This window comes from Solanum verrucosum, unplaced genomic scaffold, assembly GCF_900185275.1.
Source record: "Solanum verrucosum unplaced genomic scaffold, falcon-dt-bn FXZP01000229.1, whole genome shotgun sequence".
Lineage (NCBI taxonomy): Eukaryota > Viridiplantae > Streptophyta > Magnoliopsida > Solanales > Solanaceae > Solanum > Solanum verrucosum.
Genome location: NW_026020011.1, coordinates 5,044,067 through 5,069,296, shown reverse-complemented (window position 1 = coordinate 5,069,296; position 25,230 = coordinate 5,044,067). Strand labels below are relative to the sequence as shown.

At 35.6% G+C, this 25,230-nt stretch overlaps 1 protein-coding gene and 1 non-coding gene across 4 annotated transcripts; both read right to left on the bottom strand.

The window, feature by feature from the left end:
• Window positions 1-1,939: 1,939 nt before the first annotated feature.
• On the bottom strand, window positions 1,940-2,021 carry TRNAS-UGA (transfer RNA serine (anticodon UGA)). Its single transcript has one exon. It is a non-coding gene; the product is annotated as a tRNA-Ser (tRNA).
• Window positions 2,022-2,472: 451 nt separating this feature from the next.
• LOC125820088 (5'-3' exoribonuclease 3-like) lies at window positions 2,473-25,178 on the bottom strand. 3 transcript variants are annotated; one of them, XM_049499503.1, is made up of 23 exons: window positions 24,888-25,178; window positions 17,622-17,724; window positions 17,125-17,201; window positions 16,858-17,049; window positions 16,591-16,710; window positions 16,418-16,480; window positions 14,974-15,123; window positions 14,696-14,860; window positions 12,213-12,290; window positions 12,002-12,088; window positions 11,000-11,389; window positions 10,537-10,632; window positions 9,099-9,194; window positions 7,829-7,899; window positions 6,108-6,236; window positions 5,920-5,996; window positions 5,739-5,779; window positions 5,587-5,661; window positions 5,347-5,504; window positions 4,364-4,480; window positions 4,191-4,266; window positions 3,665-3,744; window positions 2,473-3,580 (listed from the first exon to the last, which is right to left on the bottom strand). In XM_049499503.1, exons 1-23 carry the CDS (start codon window positions 25,089-25,091, stop codon window positions 2,860-2,862), a joined length of 3,366 nt encoding a protein of 1,121 aa, XP_049355460.1. In that variant the 5' UTR covers window positions 25,092-25,178; the 3' UTR covers window positions 2,473-2,859. The 3 variants fall into 3 exon arrangements, with proteins under 3 accessions (XP_049355460.1, XP_049355462.1, XP_049355461.1); XM_049499505.1 differs by having other exon boundaries at window positions 2,473-3,550; window positions 24,888-25,154; XM_049499504.1 differs by having other exon boundaries at window positions 4,364-4,468; window positions 24,888-25,154.
• Window positions 25,179-25,230: the final 52 nt, after the last annotated feature.

Below are 25,230 nucleotides of genomic sequence, written 5' to 3'. Positions count from 1 at the left end.
GAAGTAGTAGTAGTCAAATTTAAAGTTCAAAGTATTATTAATAAAGTTAATTTTGTAAAATTCACATTTAATTAAACATTTTTAAGAAATGTGTCAAATCAACAAAGGTCAAATAATATGAAATAGAGATGTTAAAACATCAAAGGGAGTAGTATTTATTTAACCCTCCTAAAAGTAAAAACAAGAAGTAAAAAGAAAAGAGAAGATTCTATCTTTAGATTGCTCCCCTAATAATTACTTGTACTATGACAAAAGCTCCAAAAAGTTATGTGCATATGCCTAATGTCCCTAATGTACTTGTAGTTTTTTTTTGCTTTTCTCAAATCCTTTTCATTAATGTCTATTTCAGACACTTTTATTTTATAACTGTTTATCTTTTTGAAATTTATTATTATGATTAATTTAAATTTATGCTATGAAAAAAACTATCGTACTATTTTTTCGCAGTTCTCCTATGATCAAAGGCGGAATCACATCCCTATACTTCATTGGATTTTGAAGTTACGTTCAAATTCTTAATTGAAACAAGTCATAATTCAAATATCTAAATAAAATGTTATTTATTTATCAATTGGCCAAGAAATAACAACTTAAAATTGAAGTGCCTTTTGCATGCATGTGGCCATATACTTTGGAAAAGATGGTGAAAAAGGCAAAGGTCCATAAAAGAAGGAGGAGCCTCATGAGCTTTGGTTTTAGCAAAAGCATTGGATACTACTAATTTTATGGTAGAATGGTAAAGAAAATTGATTAAAAGTTTCGAATTCAAATTATAAATATAAAGTTATCTTTTTTATAAAGCGTTTTAATCCTCAAACTTTGAATACCACATATGGATATTTTGTCTCAAAAGGAAACGATCCATTCCTTTAATTATTAAAAAAATTACTGAAATACACGTCTTATGTTTCCCTTATTTCTAATATTCCCTTCTATTTCTAAAAACCTCTAAAATCCCTTATTTCTCTCCTAACTCTAAATTATTTTATAATGTATCCGAGTTAGTTTTTAATGTATCCGAGCTAGTTTTTAATGTATCCGAGCTACATATTATGTATCCGGTTTATTTTATAATGTATCCGAGTTAGTTTTTAATGTATCCGAGCTAGTTTTTAATGTATCCGAGCTACATATTATGTATCCGGTTTATTTTATAATGTATCCAAGCTACATATTATGTATCCGGTTTATTTTACTTTTTCAGGGATTAATGTAACTACAAACTAAATAGGGATAAATTGTAATTTCATATTAAAACTATGTGATTCCTAAAATTTATACTTAAATATTTTATGAACATGCATGCATGTTAATATTATTACTACATTCCTTATCATAATGGAGAAATGACAAATACAACGATAATCTATTTATATACCTACCTACTAGTACTCCTCACAAGTCACAACCATGGATATATATAGGTTCAATTCAATTGTCAAAAAATTATATTACAAAAAAAAAAAAACAATTTTTTATTATATATAAATTATTAAATTCCTAGAGAGAATTAGAATTAAACTATGCACTATATATAACAATAACAAATTCAATGTAATACCGTAGGCATCGTAGGTAGATAGGTTGTTTCCTTATGAAGGTATAAAGAGATTGTTTATTTCGTCATGTAAAACATATACTCTATATAAAAACTCAAGTATGAAAAAAAAAATACATTAATAAAAAATCATGCTAAAAATAAAAGAGAAGTACAGGAGCAACAACAAACATGATGTAACTAAAGTAAAGGAAACAACGGGTAATAAAATCAAAAATACGATAATATTAGGGAAAACTAGACAATACTCGAGTACTCACTAACCTTCTACCTTGATTCTTGCCCTCCATACCCTCCTATCTAGTCGGCCAGACTCATTGTTTTTGTTTAAAGAAAAAGATGGGAACTCATTGGCTATTATATATGGAAAAGAAAAAAAAACGTCGACAGCAGGGTTCGAACCTGCGCGGGCGAAGCCCAACAGATTTCAAGTCTGTCTCCTTAACCACTCGGACATATCGACTTTGATGTTCCATCTGTGTCCAGTTTATATTTGTATTATAGAACTTTTTTGGATAGGCTTTCAAGTTGTTTTAAGCTTAATTATAATGTATACTAATACTCTCTCAATTTGAATTTGTTTGGCTGATTTTGACTTAGCATAAAGTTTAATACAATAAAGAAGACTTTTGAATATTGTGATCTTAAACTAAAGATACATGGAATGTACCTAAAAAGAATCCTTATGTCCGACTTGACTCGTGTTGTATATTGAAGAATGAGAAAGATATCACATCATCTTCATAGAGACTTTACTCTCTCTTTTGGCCTCTCACAAATAGTTTTTCCAATACAAACAATAACATATAAATGGAGTTCGAAGAGGGTAGAATGTACACAGATATTACCCCTACCTTAGGGAGGTAGAAAGATTGTTTCCGAGAAACCCTCGACTCAAGATGTGCATATTAAAGATGATCTCCTTTCTTCAATTAATGCAATACACCAAAATGTTTAGCAAATAAAGCACTCAGAATACAGATAAACCAGTCTACTAGATGCAAAAATTTAACTTCATACATCCAAGTTTGACCTTTCAAATAATTTATTGTGCTTGCTCAAACAAATGAAACTCACTGACATTGTGTGTTAAGAATAAAGAACATGGAAAAGATACATAGCTAAAGCACTACAATAACCGTTATGATAAGCACCAGAAAGCAGCCTGCAGATAATTAGCATCGACAGAAACAGCTATTTTGATCTTCTTCCTTGCTTACCAAAAGTATGAAAATTGTTCGCAGGATTCAGCGTACTAGCAACTAAGCTTGGCATTAAATAGTCCAGGCTAAAAGGACTCTCTACCGACGATGCCCTGAAGGTGGCCTTCTCTTTCCTCCCCTCCCAAAAGCTGAGAACTGATTTCCTGAAGGATGTGGATGATGATATCCTCTACCATTTTGTTTCTGAGAGGCCCTTCCACCACCCCGTTGGTTATAGCTTTCAGCTCCGCGAGGTTCATAGCTCATAGAAGCGTCATATCCACTCTGCTGGTGGAAACTGGTAGTTGGTGGAACTGGTATTTGGCCCAAGTGCTGAGGATGACTGGCATACGAGGAATGACTCTGTGCACCATTTTTCTGCATTCCATCTGTGTGATGTCCATGACCACGATAATCTCTACTGCCGGTCTCATGAAATGGGCGAGACTTACTACTATGGTCATCAGAACCTGAAGATCTGGGGTGATGTCCAGCATCTCGAGCAGAATGACCGAAACTAGGCCGTATGTTTTCATGAACATTGTTTCTCGGGGTTTCAAAGGAAGGAATGGGAGGACCATATGCAGCACGATAGGACGCTGGTTGGGCGTGCATATAATTACCATGTCCTTGGCCATTATGTGTACGCCTGTGATCACCATTTCCACCCCTATCTTCTTTCTTCTGCAAGCTATTAACCACCAATCTGTGTGCAGCTTCTCCAAGCTGAAGACCAGACATTGCACCACGGTGGTGGTTCCTACCAGACATTGCATCACGGTGGTGGTTCCTACCAGACATTGCACCACGGTGGCGGTTCCTGCAACGGTGCATACAAATTATGTATAACCTAAATAACTAAGATTGACATTAACTACGTCGTATTAATCAGCATGGTGTATACCGTCCATTTTCCCAAGGTTTCTTGCTAGATTGCTCATGCCATAGTACAGGATCAGGTTTCATATCACCTAATGTGACCATCTGCATTGAACCAGTATAGCATTGGTTAGAGAGAGATAAATGTGTGCAAAATGAAGATACTGAAAAGTTTAAAAAGGCGCAAACTTTTAAAGTGTAATGACACGTGAATAAAACATGAATATGATAAGTTGTCTCTTGTCCAAGCTGGCCAAGCATGGGCACATAACCACAACTAGTTTTTCATTCTATGCAGATCATGAAAAGGCTACAATCAAATAGGTTATAATTTGACAACCCTCATCAATGTGCAGAAATCACGGCTTCGAGGGAAATCTTATTTTCACAAACTCACAGAGGAAGTTAAGAATAGCATTCTACTAAAAAATGAGGCATCCCCCCCCCCCCCACACACACACAAAAAACCCCCTGGAAGTGGAAAGGTGGATCTGTTGCTTTCATAAAAAATTAAGACACCAGAACCAAATAGATTCATGGTATATGATCACCTTTTTGGGGAAAATGACCCCTTCCATTGGCCGAGGGATATGTTTATGAGTATCTGGAAGTCTGTATATTGCACATCTGAAATGCAAGAACAGGAAAGGCTGATCAGCAAAACATACAAACTACACAGGTCAGTGATGGCAATCGATAAAGATGTTGAATGTTTGGTTCTTACAGGACTTGATTTTGTGTAATATTTTCCATCCCTTCAATAGGTGATTTAAAAATCGAAGGACAAGGATCTCCGCTGCAAAGGGATAGGTAGCCATTCATCCCACCACTGCATGTAAACCTAGAGAGAATCAGAAGAATCCAGCTAGGACTTCAAATATTGCGGTTACGGCAGGTTTTAATCACAGACAATGAAGAAGATACAGAACAATGTGATGGGCAAGAAGATTTAGACCAACCAACTGATTTCATACATGATGAAGAAACATGACCCACTCAGAGAAATAGCACACAAGTACTAAAAAGGAATTAGTAGGTGTTTGGGATTGTCTTATTTTAAATGGTTTTTGGCTTTTAAGCTCTTTTATAGTTTCGGAAGTGTTTGGGTCCCAACTTATGGCTTTTTTAGCTTTAAGCTTATAAGCCACTTAAAAAATGTCGATCCAAACACCCCCTAGTAAGGGGCCTAGGCTGAGTCATGACTCACGAGTAAAGAATCGGAGCACAAAGTCAGTCAGGAATAATTTTTAAAAAGTACTCAACAACACAAGTTTTGCAAAATGGAGCTCTGAGAAGACTGAAGATACCACTATTGCAATTTATGTATTTTCCTCCGACAACCACATACAGACACTAAGCAACAGAACCCAACATTCTTGTATCACCGACTTTAAAAACACACTAGCAAGGAACACTTGAACTTCAGAATCCCAACTATGGGGAACCAGGATACAAGGATGAACCGAGATCAATGTCAGTGGAGCTGAACAAAAAACTGAAAAGACCGTTTTATCCAGACAAACAAACAAAAACACTAATTAACAGCGAGCTAATCATGTGATATGCTCCCCAACTTCAACAGTTTTCTCATTTTGGCTAATGTCCTTTAACACCCAAATAAACAAGTTTTAAAACAAAAACAAACAAAAGGGAAATAAAAAACAATAAGATATTCATTAGCAGAGATTGATATAGGTGCAAACAAACCTAGCTATTGGGTCCAACCGCTCCTTGACTTCAAGACGCTCTCTGTCTGTAAGCTGCTTACAGCGTGCATCAAGAGAAAAAATGCATGGAGACAAAAGATTGGATAATGACACAAAAAGCATATCAAACATCACACTGTTTCTTCGTGATTCTTCTTCCTGTATGAAAATAACTAAATTAGCAAATCAAAATCATGTTAAGAGAGACAACTTACTGAATCAGAAACAAAAGCCATCATACCGTCAAAGAATGTTCAATTTTTGCAACTTCTGCTAGGAGCCTTGCTTCTTCAATGAAAGGCAATTTGGCAATACCCTTCAATAAAGAAAGAAGTCAACAAAAAAAGGAAATTCAGTTCTTTAAAAAAAAAACTAAAAATGCTTAAGAAGTACCTGCCAAGAAAAGCGCTTGCCATTCATATCCACCTCAAAATCTGCACAAGCATGATATAACTTGAATTGAGAAGCACTAGGAAGAGGACAATAGTACCAACAGAAAAGAAATACATTATCGTGTACCATGGAGTATAATTACTGGCGACACATCAATTATCAAAGCAAAAACAGATCATACCGGTAGGATAAAAATCGACAATGAGTGACTTTGGGTCTGTCATCAATTTCCTGTACTGCTCAGGTAGAGCATGAGCACTGCAAAAAAATTAGTCAACATTCCAAAACATGACAATTAGTTTCTTTTTTTTTAAAAATGTACGATAGGAGAGACAAGTTGTTTAAGACTGTTAAAGAAGAGAAATAAACCTGGCAGCAGGGAATACCCCCAACAGCTGATTGAATGGCTTGAAAGGAGAACCTAGTTCAAATGTGATATTCATCTGCCCAAGATCCTTGAGATCAGAAGCAAATGGTGCATAATGATAGGGATAAAACCTGCAGAGGTACAACTTATGCAATGAAAGCCAAAGTGCCAAGATAACAAGTGTCTAAAATTAGAAGCAGAAGAAGAAGACTGTTCCACAGAAAAAACACACCCAGTGAAATCCCACAAGTGGGGTCTGAGGAGGGTAGAGTATACACAGACCTTACCCCTACCTTGAGTAGGTAGAGAGGTTGTTTCCAGAGGACCCTCGGCTCGAATATAGCACATCAAAGTAGGTATGTAAAGGGAAAATACAATGAAGAAAACATAGCAACTAATAAGGAAACAATAACAACAAACTTCATCAAAAAGGAAACAATAACAAAAAAAAGATAGTGCAATAACCGAAACGCCATAAACAACAGATGATGATAGAAATCAAAAGCAAGACACTACGAGAATAAGGTTAAACTACGACAGGCACCACCAAGTCTAAACCCATCGAAAAGCAAGACAATACTTCACTACCTACTAACCTTCTACTCTAATCTGCGACCTCCACATCCTCCTTTTTAAGGTCATGTCCACAGTAAGCTGAAGTTGCATAATGTTCTATCTAATCACCTCTTCCCAATACTTTTTCAGCATACCTCTACCTCTCCTCGTACCTACTATATCCAACCTCTCACACTTCCCCACAAGGGCATCTGCACATCTCTTTACATGTCCAAATCATCTCAACCTCGCTTCCCTCATCTTGTCCACAACGGAGGTCACTCCAACCTTATTCCTAACCTTATCACTCCTCTCAGCATCCTCATTTCTACAACTTGCATCTTTTGAACATGAGAGTTCTTGACAAGCCAACACTCCGCTCCACACAACAAAGTCAATCTAACCACCACTATGTAAAACTTACCTTCAAGTTTAGGTGGTACATTTTTGTCACACAACACTCTGGAGGCACGCCTCCACTTTATCCACGCCACATCAATACGATGTGTGACATTATCGTTGATATCCCACTTCCCCGGATTTCAGACCCAAGATATTTCTAACGATCTCTCTTGGGATAGCCTACGTGTCAAGCCTCACTTCCATGCTTGTCTCATGCATTGCATCACTGAATTTACACTACAAATATTTTGTTTTGGTCCTGCTCAACCTGAACCCTTTAGACTCAAGAGTTTGTCTTCACACCTCCAACATCGCATTAATGTTATTGTATGTTTCAACAATCAGTACTATGTTATCCTCAAATAACATGCACCATAACACTTTATCTTGAATATACCGCGTCATTCATCCATCACCAAGGCAAATAGGAATGGACTAAGTGTTAATTCTAGGTGCAATCCCATCTCAACTTGGAAGTGTTCCGAGTCTCCTCTCATTGTTCCATAGAAAAATGCAGCACAAGAATAGCATATACATTGAAAGATTAAATTTCAAGCACAAATATACGGGATCAATGTGTGTGATCATGTAAATGCAGACAAAAAACTTGACAGTGAAGTGCATCAACCATGTGAGGTTCTTGGTTCTACGTACATTGTACACATGCAAGACATAGTGTATGCTAAGGGCAATGTATCCACACATTAAAGAGGGCGAGAAAGAAATATAAGCACAAAAACCTCCTGTATCATAAGGGAGAATTTACCACTGCCAGGAACAAACCCCTTCATAATAATAATGCATAACCCAGCATAGCCCTTCTGTATACTTTAGCACCTACACACAGAAGACCAAATTTGTTGTAAGGTTCAAAGTTTCAATAAGATTCATAAAACATCCTAAGCCTCACTTAATGGCATAAAAAGTCCAAGCATCCATCAAATGATCACTGTTTGCATTTGTGGCCTAAAAGGCTGAAATTTGTAGTCATTTCAGATCTCCTATGCTATGGAGGAAATTTCAGTAATTGTAGAATGGTAACGTAAAAATGATTTGGAGTATCTTCTGAAACTTTTGTCCTTGGACTAATTTTCCATAAATCCTTTTTTTTAATCAGACTATAACATGTCAATCTTACTTCCTCAATAAACCACAGTTATAAATGTATCACTTTGACCCACACTATCAGGGAAGTTTTTGAAAGCTGGAGCCACTGTAAAGTTGACAGCATCATCAAGAAAATTTGGAAGATGATACAAGCGGCCATCTATTGGACTATTTGGGATGAAAGGAAGAGAAGATGTTTTAATGGTCTCTCAACTAGCCAATTATGCTCAAAGCTAGAACAAACACACTTGTGCTCATTCTTCTGTAACTACCTTGCATCTTTTGTATGACATGAATAGAATACATTTCATCTAAAAAAACTGACCCTCCTTTTTTCTTCTAATTTATCTTTATTTATTTTTTACACCATTTCTCTCCCCCTATTATTGCATTCAAAAAAATTCTGCAACTTCTCTCATCTTACGCATTTTCTCAAAATGTAAAATCTAAAATTAATTTCTTTTTAGAAAAAAATCCTTATATTGCTAGGATAAAATGTTGTGCAAATCAAACACATATTAATTAAAACACTTACGTAATGGTCTAATGGAGACAGACATAATTATATAGGGAGGAGTCTGATTGTTATATTAGCAAAAAAGTTATTTTTTCGGTTTCTTGCTATAGCAAACATCTAAAAACTATTTGCTAAACACAAATTTGAAAAAGCAGTCATCAAAATACAAGTTCTCCAGAAAGGAACTTCCAGAAAACATTACTAAAACACAATCAGAAAACATTCCCAACTAAATAAGGCTATAGAAGAGAGTAAAATAGCCAAAAAGAAAAAAAGTTGTGTACATGGGAAGCTATTTCTTGATGCAGAACCACCAAGAATCGTTAATGGATAGATGAAAAATTGTAAATTTTCAACCACCTCAAAATTAAACATTAACCAGTAAGAAATTACCGAAGATCAGATAACTTACAACTTCTTTTCGTACTGCTTCCATTTCCTCGGGTGTTTTTGCAGAAAATTTTTCATCATAATACCTCTCTTTCCATCCGGGCGCTCCCAGTTTGACCTACAAAGACAAATGAGATAACAGTGTTGCAGAGAGAAAATGTATATAGTAGCTACTACCAAGGAATGCATAAATTGACTGTGACGATTGTTAAAAAGATAAATAGCCTGAGCTGCCAAAGATATCAAGAGAAAAAGCAACATCCACCCTCGGGCTCTTTAGAAGTGGTGCTACTACAATTTAAAACCCAAAAAAAAAAGGTGACAATCCGCAAAAACGATCCAAGGCATTGTCAAGGTAGACACATACAGTTCCATGCACTCTAGGAATTCATCACCTTCTCAGAGAATTTCAAGGTAGTATGTCATCCAAAATCGATAAGCCAAAAGTTTCATTCATTTTGCTTTCAGGAATTACTAATAGGTAGATCACTCAAGCAGATTTGGCATGCACCACCTAAAACTACCAATACAGTGTTTTTTAACCCTTTTTCCATCGGCGGATCAACTTCCGAAACAACTTTCAGAGATACTTTTTCCTCTTTTTGTTTTTGGGGAGGAGAGGGGGGCCTACTGGCAAGGAGGATCCATGATCTGATATTTTGTTCTTATCAGACTTTACACTGTGGCTTAGAACCAGCCAACTAGCCGTCTTCTGCTCATGGTTTAATCAAGTTTAGTCAAGCACTGACGGTGATGAAATTGGATTAAAAGTAAGCATTCAACAACTATGCCTCAGACCTCAGTCCCAAACAAGTTGAGGTCAGATTAAAAAAATATTATAGATTATCTTTTAAAATGAAAATGAAAATGATAAAATTCACAAAAAAAAAAAAAAACTAGTTATCAATTCTAAGTTAATAGTAATAAAAGTTGATTAAAATTTTTTGCTCCACAACAGCTGAGTCAAACAAAATTTTTTTTTTGAAGACAAGGTTAACCCGCAGCCGCTACCCTTTGGGTGCGCACAGGGTAAAACCCCCGCTCCTATGCAATAGCTCGCAAACCACATAGGAGAGGTAACCCGCACTAGGCAAGCCTGGTGCGACGAGCTCGACCCAGAAGGCAAACCCCTTGCTTTCGCTGGCAAGGGGTTTCGAACTTGAGACCTCCAACATGGAAGTCCCAAGCTCAAACCACTAACAAAATTTATCATTGCCTAAAAGCCTACTCTGTCACTATGCAATTCAGGACAACTTCTTTCCACCTAACACTTCGATTAATTTAATCCCCTACCAATAATAGCGACCTGAACTTAGTCCCCAAGTTGAATCACTAGTTTTACTCTGACATCCAAATGCACCAATCAGATTGATCTATAATAATTCTAAACACCACATTATTTTCCAAGACAATCACACCCACAACTTCCAAGGAGAGGCAGAAGATGTTTATTTTCGCACCTTGTCTTCTTCTGGATTCTCTGAATTGAAAGTATCATTCTTGTCTCGAAGCAACTTGCTTAGTTTTGTTTTCAATTCTTCCTTGTTTTCAGAAACCTGAATGCCATAGAAAAAAGTAAAAGATAGTTTGTTTACGATACTAATAAGCAATACATGTTGTATGTCAATAACAAAGTGAATAGAAAACTATCAACTCCTATAAGCAAACCTAGACAATTTAATTTCATGAGATACAACTAAATGATATGCAAAGCTAAACAATAGCTTTTCCATTCTTGTTGTATGTCACTAACAAAGTGAAGAGAAAACTATCAACTCCTGTAAGCAAAACTAGACAATTAATTTCATGATATACAACTTAGCACTAAAAGATGGCTGGAGTCAGAGCACATAAAAACACCTCTACTGATCTGATCCCTTCTCAAAAAAAAAAAAAAACCTCTACTGACGCAAGAAAACATACTTCAGCTTCAACAATTGCAGCTCCTATTGTGGCCTCGGAACTCAAACGTGCTATCTTTCTTGCACGGTCAGCAGCCCTTTTCCTTTTGTTTTTTCGGGAACGGGCAGTCTGTTTATCATCAGAAGTGTCAGACTGTTCGGTCTTAATGTCAAGGATGGAAAGACTAGAGCTGGTCTGCCCAAGCTGATCAGGTCTACAAGATTTTGAAGCTCCTCCCGGTTGATAGGGGGAAGGTGAAGGACCTGAAGCGAGACGAGAACCATGGAATCGAGCAACTGGAACCAGAGATTCAGGTGCAACTTGAGGTGCAAAGTCGTCTCCTCTTTTTGCCTGTCTTTTTGCCTGTCTTTTTGCCTGAGCCTTGTTACGCTCATTTCTTTCAGATTGTTTCTGAATACACCATAAAAATAGTAGAGTGAAAATTCATTATGCAGGAAATCAAGCACTAGATGGTGTTGAGCTAGATTCAAGAAAGGCACTTTTCCCCCAGTGAAAGGCACAGTAAGATTGAATAATGATCTTTATCAAAAAGAAGAAAGAATAAATGAAATACTTGCCAGTTTAAAAATAATGTGAATTAAAATAGAATGGTTAACTGCAAAATAAATGTTAGAACATTGATGATGTGTACTTATAGCATTAAAATCAAGTAATATAAGTAAAAATAAACAGATTTTATCATCTCTATTTTAGTGATATACAACTAAAAGTTAATTACTGCGGCCACTAAAACTGCTACTTGGATTTTTACCCCAAAAAACAGGACAATAAAATTCACCAGCACTATTCTTCTTTTTTCCCTGTTTTCTTCTTCATTTGTGATGGACATGGCATTCATAGGAACCTTCTATATTTATTTAAGATACTACTCATCTATATTATCAGAAAAACAAGTCACTTGACACCAAAAAGAGCAATCAGTAAAGCCACAATTTCCTTTTTATTCTTATTTTTTTTCAAAAGGAAGGTGAAAAGGCAGTAAATGGTCAGACAAGTGCAGACCTGATGCATTTTAGATCTCTTTCGGAATATCTTATCTTCATATAATCCTACCGCCTGAATAAAAGATTCTACCCTGCCAAGGTTTGGCTGAAAAAGAAGTAAAAGAGGCAAATCAATAGGTTAACTACAAATTACAAGAATATCTAGGTAGAAGGCTATGACAGGCAAATACACAGATTAAGGAGTCATTGTCAATGGAGTAACCAACTACCTGGCTTGCATCAGTCAGATACCCTCCCAAAGACCTAAACTCCTTCTTATAAACAGCCATCAACAAGTTTATCGCACCCTGATAAGGAAAAGGACAAAGATCTTGATCATTAATGATTATCCTACAAAAAAAAGTCAAACAAACTTGGATAACAATTTTGGAGCTTCTTGCAGTGAAATTTTTTTTATCCATTCATAAACATAATAATCATATACCAAAAACACGTTATCCAGAGATCAATCTTCAAAAAAACTAAACAACTCAATGATCCTACTGTTTTGAAGCATGTTGTAATTCGTCAAAAGACGGGGTCACTAAGTGCATCCCATATCCCTTCACAGTGGATCACAAACAAAGGGAGCTCAAGAACTCCATGTGGCTTGATGAATCTATCATAACACCAAGAAAAAGAAGAAACAAAAGTTTTATGTATTGCTGCTTTATATCGTGAGCTACCTCGCCAAACCTTAAAACATATATTATGTTGATTTCCATCCAAACACTCACATATTGCATCAAGGTGTAATAATCCAAAAGTTCCCATGCTGGAGGTCTCAAGTTCGAAACCCTTGCCAGTGAAAGCAAGGGGTTTGCCTTCTGGGTCGAGCTTGTCGCACCGGGCTTGCCTAGTGTGGGTTACCTCTCCTATGTTGTTTGCGAGTTATTGCATAGGAGCGGAGGTTTTACCCTGTGCGCACCCAAAGGGTAGCGGCTGCGGGTTTCCCAAAAAAAATCCAGAAGTTTCCCATGGTTCTGCCCAGTAGACAATTTCTCTGTGTTTCAAAAAGTCCAAGCATTGATTTCAGGACCATTGAATTCATCCAATACAACAGCAGGAACACCTCTATATTTCAGTAACCACCTTGCAGCGTAACAACAGATGATTGACCAGCTCATTCTGGTCTTTACAAAACATAATCATATACATATTTTCATTCCTTGTATCTGTAAATAGTCTTGAACGAGGATAGCTTCCTATGTCAGCGATAAACATTAATCTTGTGGGTGATTCGATTTTCCACATTGTTCCGCAAGCAACACCCATTTTATCATTTGCTCTGTAGAGTGACTTGACCAAGGCACCAAGCAACTTCCTAGACACTTTAATTTCATATTAGAACATCAGGATTGTTTCGTAAAATCGGCAGTCCCCATTGAACATTCTTAACAGAAATTGAATCTTTCCATCACCAAACCATTGCATTTCTCTGAAATCTCAAATCCCACACATAATCCTAATTGGTATAAACAGTATCTTGTTCAGTTGCTTATCCCAGATTAGAAAACCAACTATCAAACATCTCTATAAACCATCCAGTGTGACCATCCACCAATCCATCCAATATCTGTTGTTTCTCCATTGTCCACCTTGAAGATAGTGTCTTGGAATTTTTTTCGTAAGCTAAACACCAAGCAACGTGGAGATTACCTTGGAAACACCTACTTACTTCCTCAAACCACACATTTTGCTTTCTATGACCATGCGCAATCCTTCTTCAGAAGCAAATCTCCAAAAGCAATTATCCAATGGAACTCATATGTTTCCTACTAGAAAGAAGGAAAGTATAATTGTCAGGTCGCCTGACATAACCAAACATAGCACCCGCAATACCTTATCATCGGGCTAATATACCTTTGCCATTAGGTTGCCTGTCATAACAAGCATTGCACCCGCAATAACTTATCATTGGGCTAATGTACCTTTGCCATTAGCAAAATTGGAAGTTCCATATAATACCACTCCATGGTAATCTCTCTCAATCAGACACACCTTCACTAGATGGAGAATGCAAAAGCACCATTATTTTTCCCACTCATACGCATGCAACGCCATTTATTTATTTTTGAAATGGTAACTTTGTATATTTCTATATATTGATCAAAACACAAACAGTAAACATAGGTTGAACTCATCCCATATTTACAGCAAAAAAAACTCTAGGAAACTGAAGCTATTCTAATCTCCTAGATGGAATCTAGTGCAACACCATTTAAAACAAGAAGTCTCTCTGCAAGTTTTTCATGAAATTGAAAAAGTAAAAACAACTTCCTCTAATAATTAAAAAAAAAAAATCTCACCGAAAGCAAACTTCCATCTGTTTTCATCTTTTCACTTTCAAGGGCTATGAGCACTATGGCAGTATATTCTTCAGGTATAGCTATGCATTTTGCAGAATTTCTTATTTTTTCCACAAAATGTTCCGCACTTGTACTTCTTCCCTCATATAAGATCAGTCCTTGTCTTTCCCCCAAATTAGTTTTTTACATTTAAAATTCATTATTGGCTACCAAAAGCAGGCAACAGCTTAAGATACAAACTTCTCGAAGTCAAAGAAACATTGATCTTTAAATATCATGAAACCCGTCAAACCATGTCAAGTAATATAACAGTTTTATTTTAATACATAACTAGTAGAGAAGTTCAGTTAGGAGAAAACATCAATCAAAACAAATACATAAATGGATTCTTATTGAACACACACCTCGCGAATCTCAAGTGTGGGCATATGTGGTAGAAAATCATTGCCAACGAAGAAGCACATAAATATGAAGTCATCAACAATACGCTCCAAATCAATCTCAAAGGGAGGATTGGGAATTCTCAAATCATATTCCAGATACTCCCGTAGAGTCCAGATGTTGAGGAACTGCAATGCACCAAATCGAGAAAGAAATTTTTTGAAAACTTATATTGGGAAAAACACAAGCAATCGGGACAAAATATTTTTGGTGGACTGAAAAATAAAATCTCAAATGTTACCTGGAAGGGTTTCTTTGCCACTGCCTCAGCATCTCCTTTCTCATCAAAAACCCCTGCTTTTCGCTTTGCCTTTCCATTGCAATTTGCAGCTAAATGACCCATTTGACCACAAAGGAAACATTTGTCCTGCTGGCCTGGAGTAAATATGACCTAAAGGTAGAAGCACTCAACAAGAATCAAGAGGCAAATTAAGCATAGAAGTATATTCACAAAGTATATTCAAAATAATGCAATAAAGCGCCATCACTACAAAATATTTAAGGTTAAAGTACCAAATCATTATTATTGTCTGATACACCTTTTAAGTCCTAGTGATTAGTGACATCTTTTGGGACAAGTATGTCCTACTTTTCCTAACTAACTATTTCATTACAAGTCTGAAATCCCTTTCATTTAATTATATTTTGATCTTTATCCTTGCTCAAGCTGATTCCATATAAAGATTATTATCCAAATTACTGATTTTTTTACATGAGTAAATTAAATGGTTAGTATTAGGAGGATTTTATCTAGTTTTATAATGAAATCCATTGTTGTTATCCAATTTTACTGTCAACAAAATATAAACTACATAAATAAATATTAGTTCATAAAAACAATGTCCAACGATGACTATAGATTTAAAAAACATACAACATTTGCAGCAAATTATTTTTAGGAAAAACAATATTGGTTGAAACAAAGTAATAACCTGTGGAATCAGAAAATTAAAATAATATTTGCTACTTCAAAATAGCAAACAAATATAAGTTTTAACTACATCAGTGTACGTTGATGCGGACATGTGGGCTTATGAGGAGTGATAAAATTATGAATGAAGATGTCCGGGACAAGGTAGGAGTGGTTTTTGTGGTGGATAATATGATAGAAGCAAGACTAAAACAGTTCAGATATGTGTAGAGGAGAGGCGCAGAGGGCCCAGTGAGGAGATGTGAGGCACTATGGGTGTAAGGAGAGGTAGAGGTAGGCTCAAAAAGTACTGGGGATAGGTGATTAGACAAGATATGGCACATTTCCAGCTTACCAAGGACATGACCTTTTAAATAAGAGGATATGGAGGTCGCGAATTAAAGTAGAAGGCTAATAGGTAGTTGAGCATTGTCTAGGTGTGTTGTTGTTATACCAATTGTAACACCACTTCCTTCCTTAAATGCTTAACTATTAGTAGTAGTATTTAACAAACAAGTATTTTAAATCATAAACTAATATAGTATCTAATAGCCAATAGTTAAACAATAATAGAATTTAAGGAAAATATAGTGCTACTAGTAAGTTATCTCCCTTACAAAGAAGGTGAAATAGTGAGTATTTTCTTAATCCGGCTTAAAAATAAGGTTTTCTGCGAACAAAAAGGTCCAATTTTTCTTTATTTTGCAAATTTTGAACCGACAAATTCGCTTAGTAATGAGAAATATCCCTCCATATAATACGGTTGAGCATTAACCTCTCTGAGTATGGAGAAGTGAACTTCATGAGTAGCCAAACCCAGCATAATTAGATCTGCATCCTGTGGTGCACCAAAGAATATAATTGTAAGTTATCCGGAACAACATCCATGAAATCAGGAAGAAGATTCCCATCCAAAGATTTGCAAGTAATTCAAAGTGTAAGACGTACCAAACCATAAAGACAATGACGCATATTTGGATCATAACCAGAAAGATTCCGTTGTAGGCGGATATAGGACATAATTTTATGCTCACCTTCACCAGGGACATTTGCATCAGAAAGTATAACCTTCAAAACAATAGTTGAATAATAAATAAGCACATAAAATTCTTTAGTATCATAAAGAGGTATAGAAAAGAAAGTGACTGAACCAAACTACCAAACAGAACCAAATAATCTTAAATTGAAAGACCAAGAACTTTACAGGAACAGTACCTTAATTTTTTTCCATCCGGGATCATGGTTTAGTCTAAGATGAATATAGTATTGAAGAGCGATCGACAAAGTAGCCATGAATTGGGTTCCCGGAGTTATTACATTTGAATCAAAAATTTGGGAAGCCTGTTTAGGAGGAAGCTTCCTACCCTCCCTCTCAAATTCCTCACGCAACTTTTCCTCCTCGGCTGCCTAAAAAATGGATTCCATGAGATAGAACTTTAGCAAAAAATCTTACTCGCCATTAAGAATATAAAGGGCATGTACCGCATCTGCTGCATCTTTTGCTGCTCTAAAACGTCTAGATCTTTGCTGGTTCATTTTTGCCCTTGGTGCAACACCATCTACCAAATACATCCACAGTCAGTAATTAGCTCAGAAACCTATCGACTTATTATACATATAATTTGTTTTGTACAGGAAATTGTCCAATGGGGAATCAAGAGATTAGAAAAGAAAATCTAGGGCCCATATTTAAAAATAAAATACAGGAGGGTAAAGGAGACATTAAATATAATTTGAATTTCTAAGGATTTTAGAAGTTGATAATTACGTATCGGAAGGGAAGTAAAATGCAGTTTTAGTCCCCTCGATATGACTCCAACTTTTCTCATTCATTTGACAAGATGAATACAAAGTTTTCTTTTGAGTTCCAAAGCAATAACAAATCACCCCTTTCCCAGATACATCTGACCATACTCTCATTTTCTTTGAAATATAGAAAATATACAATAATTGAAAGACAATTTGACCTTGTCACCCACCAATAGCCATATATAGCAGCTTTCGAGGACGCACCATTGAGAAAAGCCTGTCTATGTAGTCAAACATGCAATGGAAAACCTCATCGAATGTGGTTGGAGAAGGCTGCATTAGAAAGCATCGGAAGTAATGTTATAGAGAATAGAGAAATAGTATAAATAACTGAGATATCTAACAAATATATACCATGAAAGTAGAATCCTTTTCAAACATGTATTCAACAGAAACATAGGTCATCAACAAAAGAGCATAATGTTCTAACAATTTGTCCTAACTATCCCAATCTTACGATATCAGAAAAGAGAGAGGGATTCAGGAAAGATTCCTGCAGCTCAAATAATGCATCCAGGGGAAGCCAAAAAGCAAATAATAGCTAGGCACTAAAGGAACCTAACTATGGGTGACGAAATGAAGTGGAATACAGTAATCATAACCAAATAAGCAGATAGTTTATTACTTTTTACAACTAAAAATAAGTAAAAGGAGGACAAACTTCCACCAAAAGAAAACTAACACATGCGACATTAACACTCTGTTTGGATCATTGTTACCCATTGTATTGTATTGTATTGTATCGTTACTATACCAACAATGTTTGTTTTGATTGTTACTTAAAATGTATCGTATTGTATTGTTAAATTTCGTTGTTACGTAACAATGAAAACCCCTATTTTATGGAACAACCAATTTGGTGTGTTCCGATTGTTAATTTCTTTTTCCACTTATATCTTTACATAATATTTCAAAATACTATTTTATCCTTTACCTTATATTATTTAATTCTAGTCAAACCTCCTACCCTAGAATAATTAAGGATATTTTAGTAAATTTATAAATTACAATACAATACGATACAATCAAACCAAACAATTAAAATGTTATTAAACAACAACAAACAATACAGTCTAGCCAAACATTGTATCTACCATACAATACAGTACAATAGAGTACAATACAATACAATACAATACATTATGAAACAATGGGTAACAATGATCCAAACAGAGTGTAATGCATTACAAAACTAAAATGATTCATAACTCATTTTCTATGTCATTTATCTTCTTCTTTTTTTGATAACCGAGAAATCCGTCTGTGACCCGCCCTTTGGACCAATCACAGCCTTCTAACCTCGATGGATAATGGGCCCGCCCCTCTACCTTCTCCACTTAAATACCGGGCTTCGCTTTGCATGGTGTGGGGCATGAACCTACGACCTAAGCCACAAATCCTCCACCTTTTGCCACTCAAGCTAGGACTTAGGGGCAAAATTTATTAAACATTATTTATCCAAAATTCTACTATCCTTTAAAGGCAAGAGGTCCACAAGATTGTGTTTGTCACATCCTCTAGCTAGATCAACTTTTTTTTCTTTTTCTATGGGTCTTACTCCAAAAATAACAAGTTTTAGCGGCATTGAAATTTAACATATAGGATACATAAATGGAAGGATGCACTGAGTATCTCAATTCTATGCACTTTCTTCCTAAAGATCACGTTCCGGAAATATTGATCAATACATAAGCACACTTCTTGCAACACCTAATTGATTCTTTTATGTATAACCAAACTTCACCTCACCAAGATTAACATCTTGCTTAACTCTAAGTATCTGACCCAACAATAAGGGGCTCTTACACAGAATTTTTAACAAACCCAGAAAGAAGTGTTTTTACCCCCAAATTTCCCCAATTGAAATCATTCTCTCAAATTCCTAAAAGAAGAACAAGTCTTCCTCTCCCAAAATATTTCTCTCTAGAAAGCTTGAAGAAGGAATCAACATAGGGTTTCTAAGTCAAGTCTCCAATTCCACCATTGAAGGCAAGCTTTTGGCATTGAGTTATGATAGTCTTCATCATTGGAGCAATTTCCTCCATGGAGTTCCTAAATTCTCCAATTTATAAAGTTAGAAATTCCCAATTGACTTAGGGTTTTCTTCTATGTCATGGGTTCCTTTCAATATTGATATAATTGATTGTTTTATGAAGTATTATGCATGAATTGATATAATCCATGATTTTACAATGAATCCCCATGAACCCATGCTTATCCCATATTTTTTAGACTATGATGATTGAAAGTGGGTTTTGAACTATGAAAGAGGATTTCATGAATATATGCATGTTCTTATGAAATTGATGAAAATGTTTTAAGGATGCTTTGAGAGTGAAGTATCAATATGATTATTGTTGTGTTGTGAAAGAATTTCTCATATACACATGAAAGCATGAATGTGAAAGGTTTTCTCACATAAAGGATTCTAAGGTTCAAAGGTCTTCTCACCTAAAATGAATCAAAGATACGGAGCTATTCTAATAACAAGCAAACGGCGATTACCCATGACCTCCAATACTAAGACAAGTGGTGATTACTCATGTCTCATGATTGTTAAGAAAAGTTAAGAATAACGAATATTCCGTGGGAGTTATGCTTAGCACCGAGTGGACAAGTGGCAATTACCCATGTCCCTAAACTAATTGTCTAAATAGACATTAGTTAGTGGATCCATGTAAGCTAGAAGTTCATGGTCATACCTTGGCAACTAGGACACCTCTTTTCGGTGTGGGGTAGACACCGGATTCCATGTTGATAGCTCACATGATTTTACATGTCGGTTAAAGGTAATTCTCCCACATTAATGAATCAGGGTTACTTTAAGAAGTATCTCACATGTGATTTAAGGTGATGTCTACTTGCATTGACCATGTTTTGTGATTTATAGTTTTCCAACTCTTTTATATCATGTTTTAGCTTGGTCATTGCATATTACGAAAATGTCCCTTTATCATAATTTTTACACTTCATGCATCGCTATCATACTTGATACATATTTGTACTAACGCATACTCTTGCCTACATTTCTTACCCAAATGTAGGATCCAACACTCCATACTCGCACTTCCGTGGCTAGGGATCTATTAGTAGAAGATTGAAGATTGGTGAGTCCTCATGTTCTGAGGACCAAGCCTTTATTTCATTATGTCATTTCATTTCAGTTTTGAACTTGATGTACGGGTTACGTCCCAATTTCTTCATATGTACTAAATGGCTTTGAGACATTGTTAGATTCCGCTTCGTTTTATAAAACTTTATGCTTTGAAATGATCCTTTAAATCTCCTAATTTATATTATCTTGTCTATGTATGCTAAGTGACTTGTATGGGGCCTCTCGGGGTCCTATACGCCATGTTACACCTAGGGTCTACCTTGGGTCGTGACAAGAATCAGATTTTAATGTCATTTAATTTCAAAAACTATTTTTATGTCGTTTAATAATAAATCTCAACACTACCTGATTTTTCTTACAACTTGACCATAAAATTGCTCATGTTTTAGAGAGTTGTCAACAGTGATTACATGAAATCACGCATCGAAGTAGCCATAAGCATATAAAAAGGCATGCATCACCTGTGACTTCTTCCTAAACATTACAAAAGCACCAGCAGTGAAACTAGTTAACTATAAATTGCCAGGACACAGAAGTTCTGAATGCCCAGCAGGATTCAGCAATAATATAGAACAAAGAAGCCAGAGATTCATGACTTTTTTTTATAACTGTGGTATCCGATCCAACTTGCACGCACCTTGATTAATTCTACGGGTACTATGTCTACCAAGGCTTGGACATATAGGAAGAAATTATCTAGTATTTTTTGTCTCTCTTGGAAATTGAACTTGAGACCTCATAGTTCCATCACTTCTTTGACCACTAGGCCACACTCTCGATATTGCCAGAGATTCATGACTTGCAACACCAACACCTCCGCCTTAGTCCTAAACAAGTTTGGTTCTGTTAAATAAATCTTTACTTCTCCATTTAAGCTCGACACATGTCATCATCATATTAAATAAAATAAAAGTGAAAAATAAGTTAAATACCTCATAGTATTTCACTTGGTTGGTAGCTAGGAGAGCTTGCCTGACACATGATAAACTTCAAAAGAGGGGAAAAATTATTGCCTCAAGATGTTATCTTTGTAAAGAGGCTCTAGAAACCAACAATCATTTGTTTCTCCTCGGCAAAGTAACAACACAAGTGTGGGCTCTATTCACCAATATAAAGAGCCTAAATTGGATTATGCCAGAACATACAGCAGACCTACTAAGTTGTTGGGTCAGAAGGGGAGGTAGTAAGAGCCAGAGGAGGTGGTGGGTGGTGGAGAACAGTACCTGCTTGTATCTGGTGGATCATTTGGAAGGAGAGAAATCAGAGAATTTTTGTAGAGAAAGAAAGCACTATAGAGAAGATTAAGTGGAAAGTAATTACCACTTTAGGTTTTTGGGGGTAAAGAAATGAACATAGAAGAAGAAATTCAACTAGTGGATTTCATAGGAGCTTTGTAAGTAGTCCTGTTTTTTTTGTTGGTTTTTCTATGTAACTAACACTTTTGGAGGTGGCCAGCATAGCCATTAATGCTGAAGAATACAATGTTACCAATTTAAAAAAAAAACAATAACAATATTAGTAGTTCTCTGACAAGACTAAATCTTATTCCCAATAAGTAAATATCACTCGTATGTATCTTTTTCTTTTATAGAGTTCCATTTTTGAGTAAATTTGTGTTGATCCCAAAAATAGTAGAGTTTTCAATACAACTTCCTTTAATGTGATTTTAAGTCTACCTTGAACCTTTTTAACACCTTCACTCACAATAGTTTTAACACCTACAGGCGATGCATTTGTAGGTCAAACCAGAACATGCCCAAGTCATCTTAAGTGACTTTCTATCATTTTATCCTTGATGCATGCTAAATGCTCCTTCCAGCAAATGTGGTCATATTTAATCTTATCTAATCATGTATGACTCCACATCCATTCTGGCATCCACAATTCTACAATACTCATTTGGTGGATATGTTGGACTTTAGCGGCCCAACATTCATTGTCATATAATATTGTCAAACTTATTATTGTTTTGTAGAATGTACATTTCACTTTGGTAGGCATTCTTCTATGACGTAATACCAAATAGCACTTCTCCACTACAAATCTTTAATCGTCCAATATAATTCTTTTTTTTATGACAAGGGAAACCCGCAGTCACTACCCTTTGAGTGCGCACAGGATAAAACCCTTGCTCCTATGCAATAGCTCGCAAACCACACCGGAAAGGTAACCTGCACCAGGCAAGCCTGGTGTTACCTGGTGCGACGAACTCGACCAAGAAGGCAAACCCCTTGTTATCGTTAGCAAGAGGTTTCAAACTTGAGACCTCCTACATGGAAGTCCCAAGCCCAAACCACTGAGTCACCCCGAAGGGTCGTCCAATATAATTCTATAAATAACGTTTTCATCTATCATCTTATTCTTTTGAAACAATGACCTTAGATATCTAAATTGTTAGCACTTTGGCACCACAATTTCGTCTTGTCTCACCTCAACTTCACTCTTTACATGTTGACGAAACTTGCATAAATGTATTTAGGCATACTTCTACTTATCTAGAACTCCTTCTCTCTAAAGTGTTTCTCCATAGTTCAAGTGCATAGTTGACATCTTCATTTGTTTCGCCAATTAACTCAATACAGTCAAAAAAAATAATATACAACTTGGGAATCAAGTATTGTGTTTAGTTAGCTCATCCATAGCTAAGGTAAACAAGTAAGACCTCAATGTTGATCCTTAGTATAGATCCATTGTTATGGGGAACTCATGTGTATCTCCTACTACCTTTCCCACGCTAGTGACAGCTCCTTTATACATATCTTTTGGCATTTATTTATTTGATATTAATTCCTCATTCCCATTCACTCACCAAAGGATCTTCTGTGAGTACTCTTATCATATGCTTTCAATTACTTACCATATATAAATCTTTCTTCCTTATGCAATAAATTACTACCAATCTTCTTAGTAAGAATATCTCCTCCTTTGTAGAACGATCGAACATAAATCCAAATTAGTTCTCTGTCACTCTTGTTGTATTCGTAAAGCTACACTCTATCACTCTTTCTCAGAGTTTCATTGTATGCCTCATGAGTTCAATGACGCGCTAGTTTGCATAACTTTGGCTATCTCCTTCGTTACTATAAATTGGAATTATTTTCTCTTTCTCCATTCGTCGAGAATCGTACCACTTCTTAGAGTAGTATTGACTAGCTTGATGAGCTATTCTATTCCAACCTCTCCAAGATGCTTTCGGACATGTATGGGGTACTATATTGACCAAAAGTTTTTGCTCAAATACAGCCTAAGTTTACGAGTGTAGCTAAAATTTCTATCGTGCAAAGACAAATTCATGACTTGTAGCATATTAACATCAAAGCAACGACAATAAAAAGAGTACAATAATTGTTTACTAGGATATAATCTGCAAAAAGGGGATTATATTAAAGAAACGTCACAATAATCATTAGAAAACATTTTACCCAAGAAAATTTTTAAAAAACAAAACATTAGACTAAATAAGTAATCTAAGATGTTAATTTGACTGTGAGCCAAATCATTGACATTTGAAAGAAAAAAAACTAAATTACGGGTTGAAAAGCTAGTAAAATCTATCAAAGCATAAAATCAATAGTTTAACTAGAATTCTTGTAGGTTGTAACTTGTGAAAGTAGTATAGAAACGAAATGGAATGTGTGCAACATAAATGGAAAGCTTGAAAAGTACATTTCAACATACACAAATTCATGCTCAATTTATATATGAACCACCACCAATTCAAAAATACAACACAACACGCAGTCAAATTCCAACGAAAATTCATTTAAAACACTAACATAACTCAGCAACCAATCATAGAGGACTAGAATTAACTAAAATTGAAAGGTAGAGGACTGGAATGCGTACGCAATCAAATAATACCATTCATATCCAAATACAAGTTACCATATTCAAGGTTGTTTGGATTACTACATTCCAACACACACAAATTCATACTCAATTCATATAAAAACCACCTCCAATTCAAAAATAAAACACAGATACACAGTCAAAATTTAAAAGAAAAATCACTTAAACACACACACAACTCAGCAACCAATAATCATACAGGACTAAAATTAACTAAAATTCAAAGAAAGAGTATTGAAATGCGTACTCAATCCAATAATACCATTCATATCCAAACACAAGTTATCATATACAATGTTGTTTGGATTAGTAAACTTCGGCATACACAAATTCATACTCAATTCACAACAACTCGCCAATTCAAAAATAAAACACAGACACAGTCAAATTTGAATGAAAATAACTCAGCAAGCGATAATCATACAGAAATAAAATTAACTAAAACTGAAAGGGATAGGATTTAAGTGCTTACTCGATCTTCAGGGTGAAAACATGGATGAACAATACCATTCATATCCAAATACAAGTTATCATATTCTATATTGTTTGGATTAGGTTTACTCGTATCAAGTGGAAATTTAATTCCTTCAATAACAGGCGCTTCTTCTTCAATTATATCAACTATAACCATTGAATACTTCTCAGCTAACCATCGGTAAAATGCTGGAACTCCCATTGTAATTGAGCTTTCGAGCAACTGTCAATCGAAAAACCCTAACTAACCAGCGTTTAACGAAGATTTGCTACTGAAAGAGAAACGGTTGAACAGAGAATATGCTATAAGAACTAACAAGGCGGGCTCCGATTATAAGAGT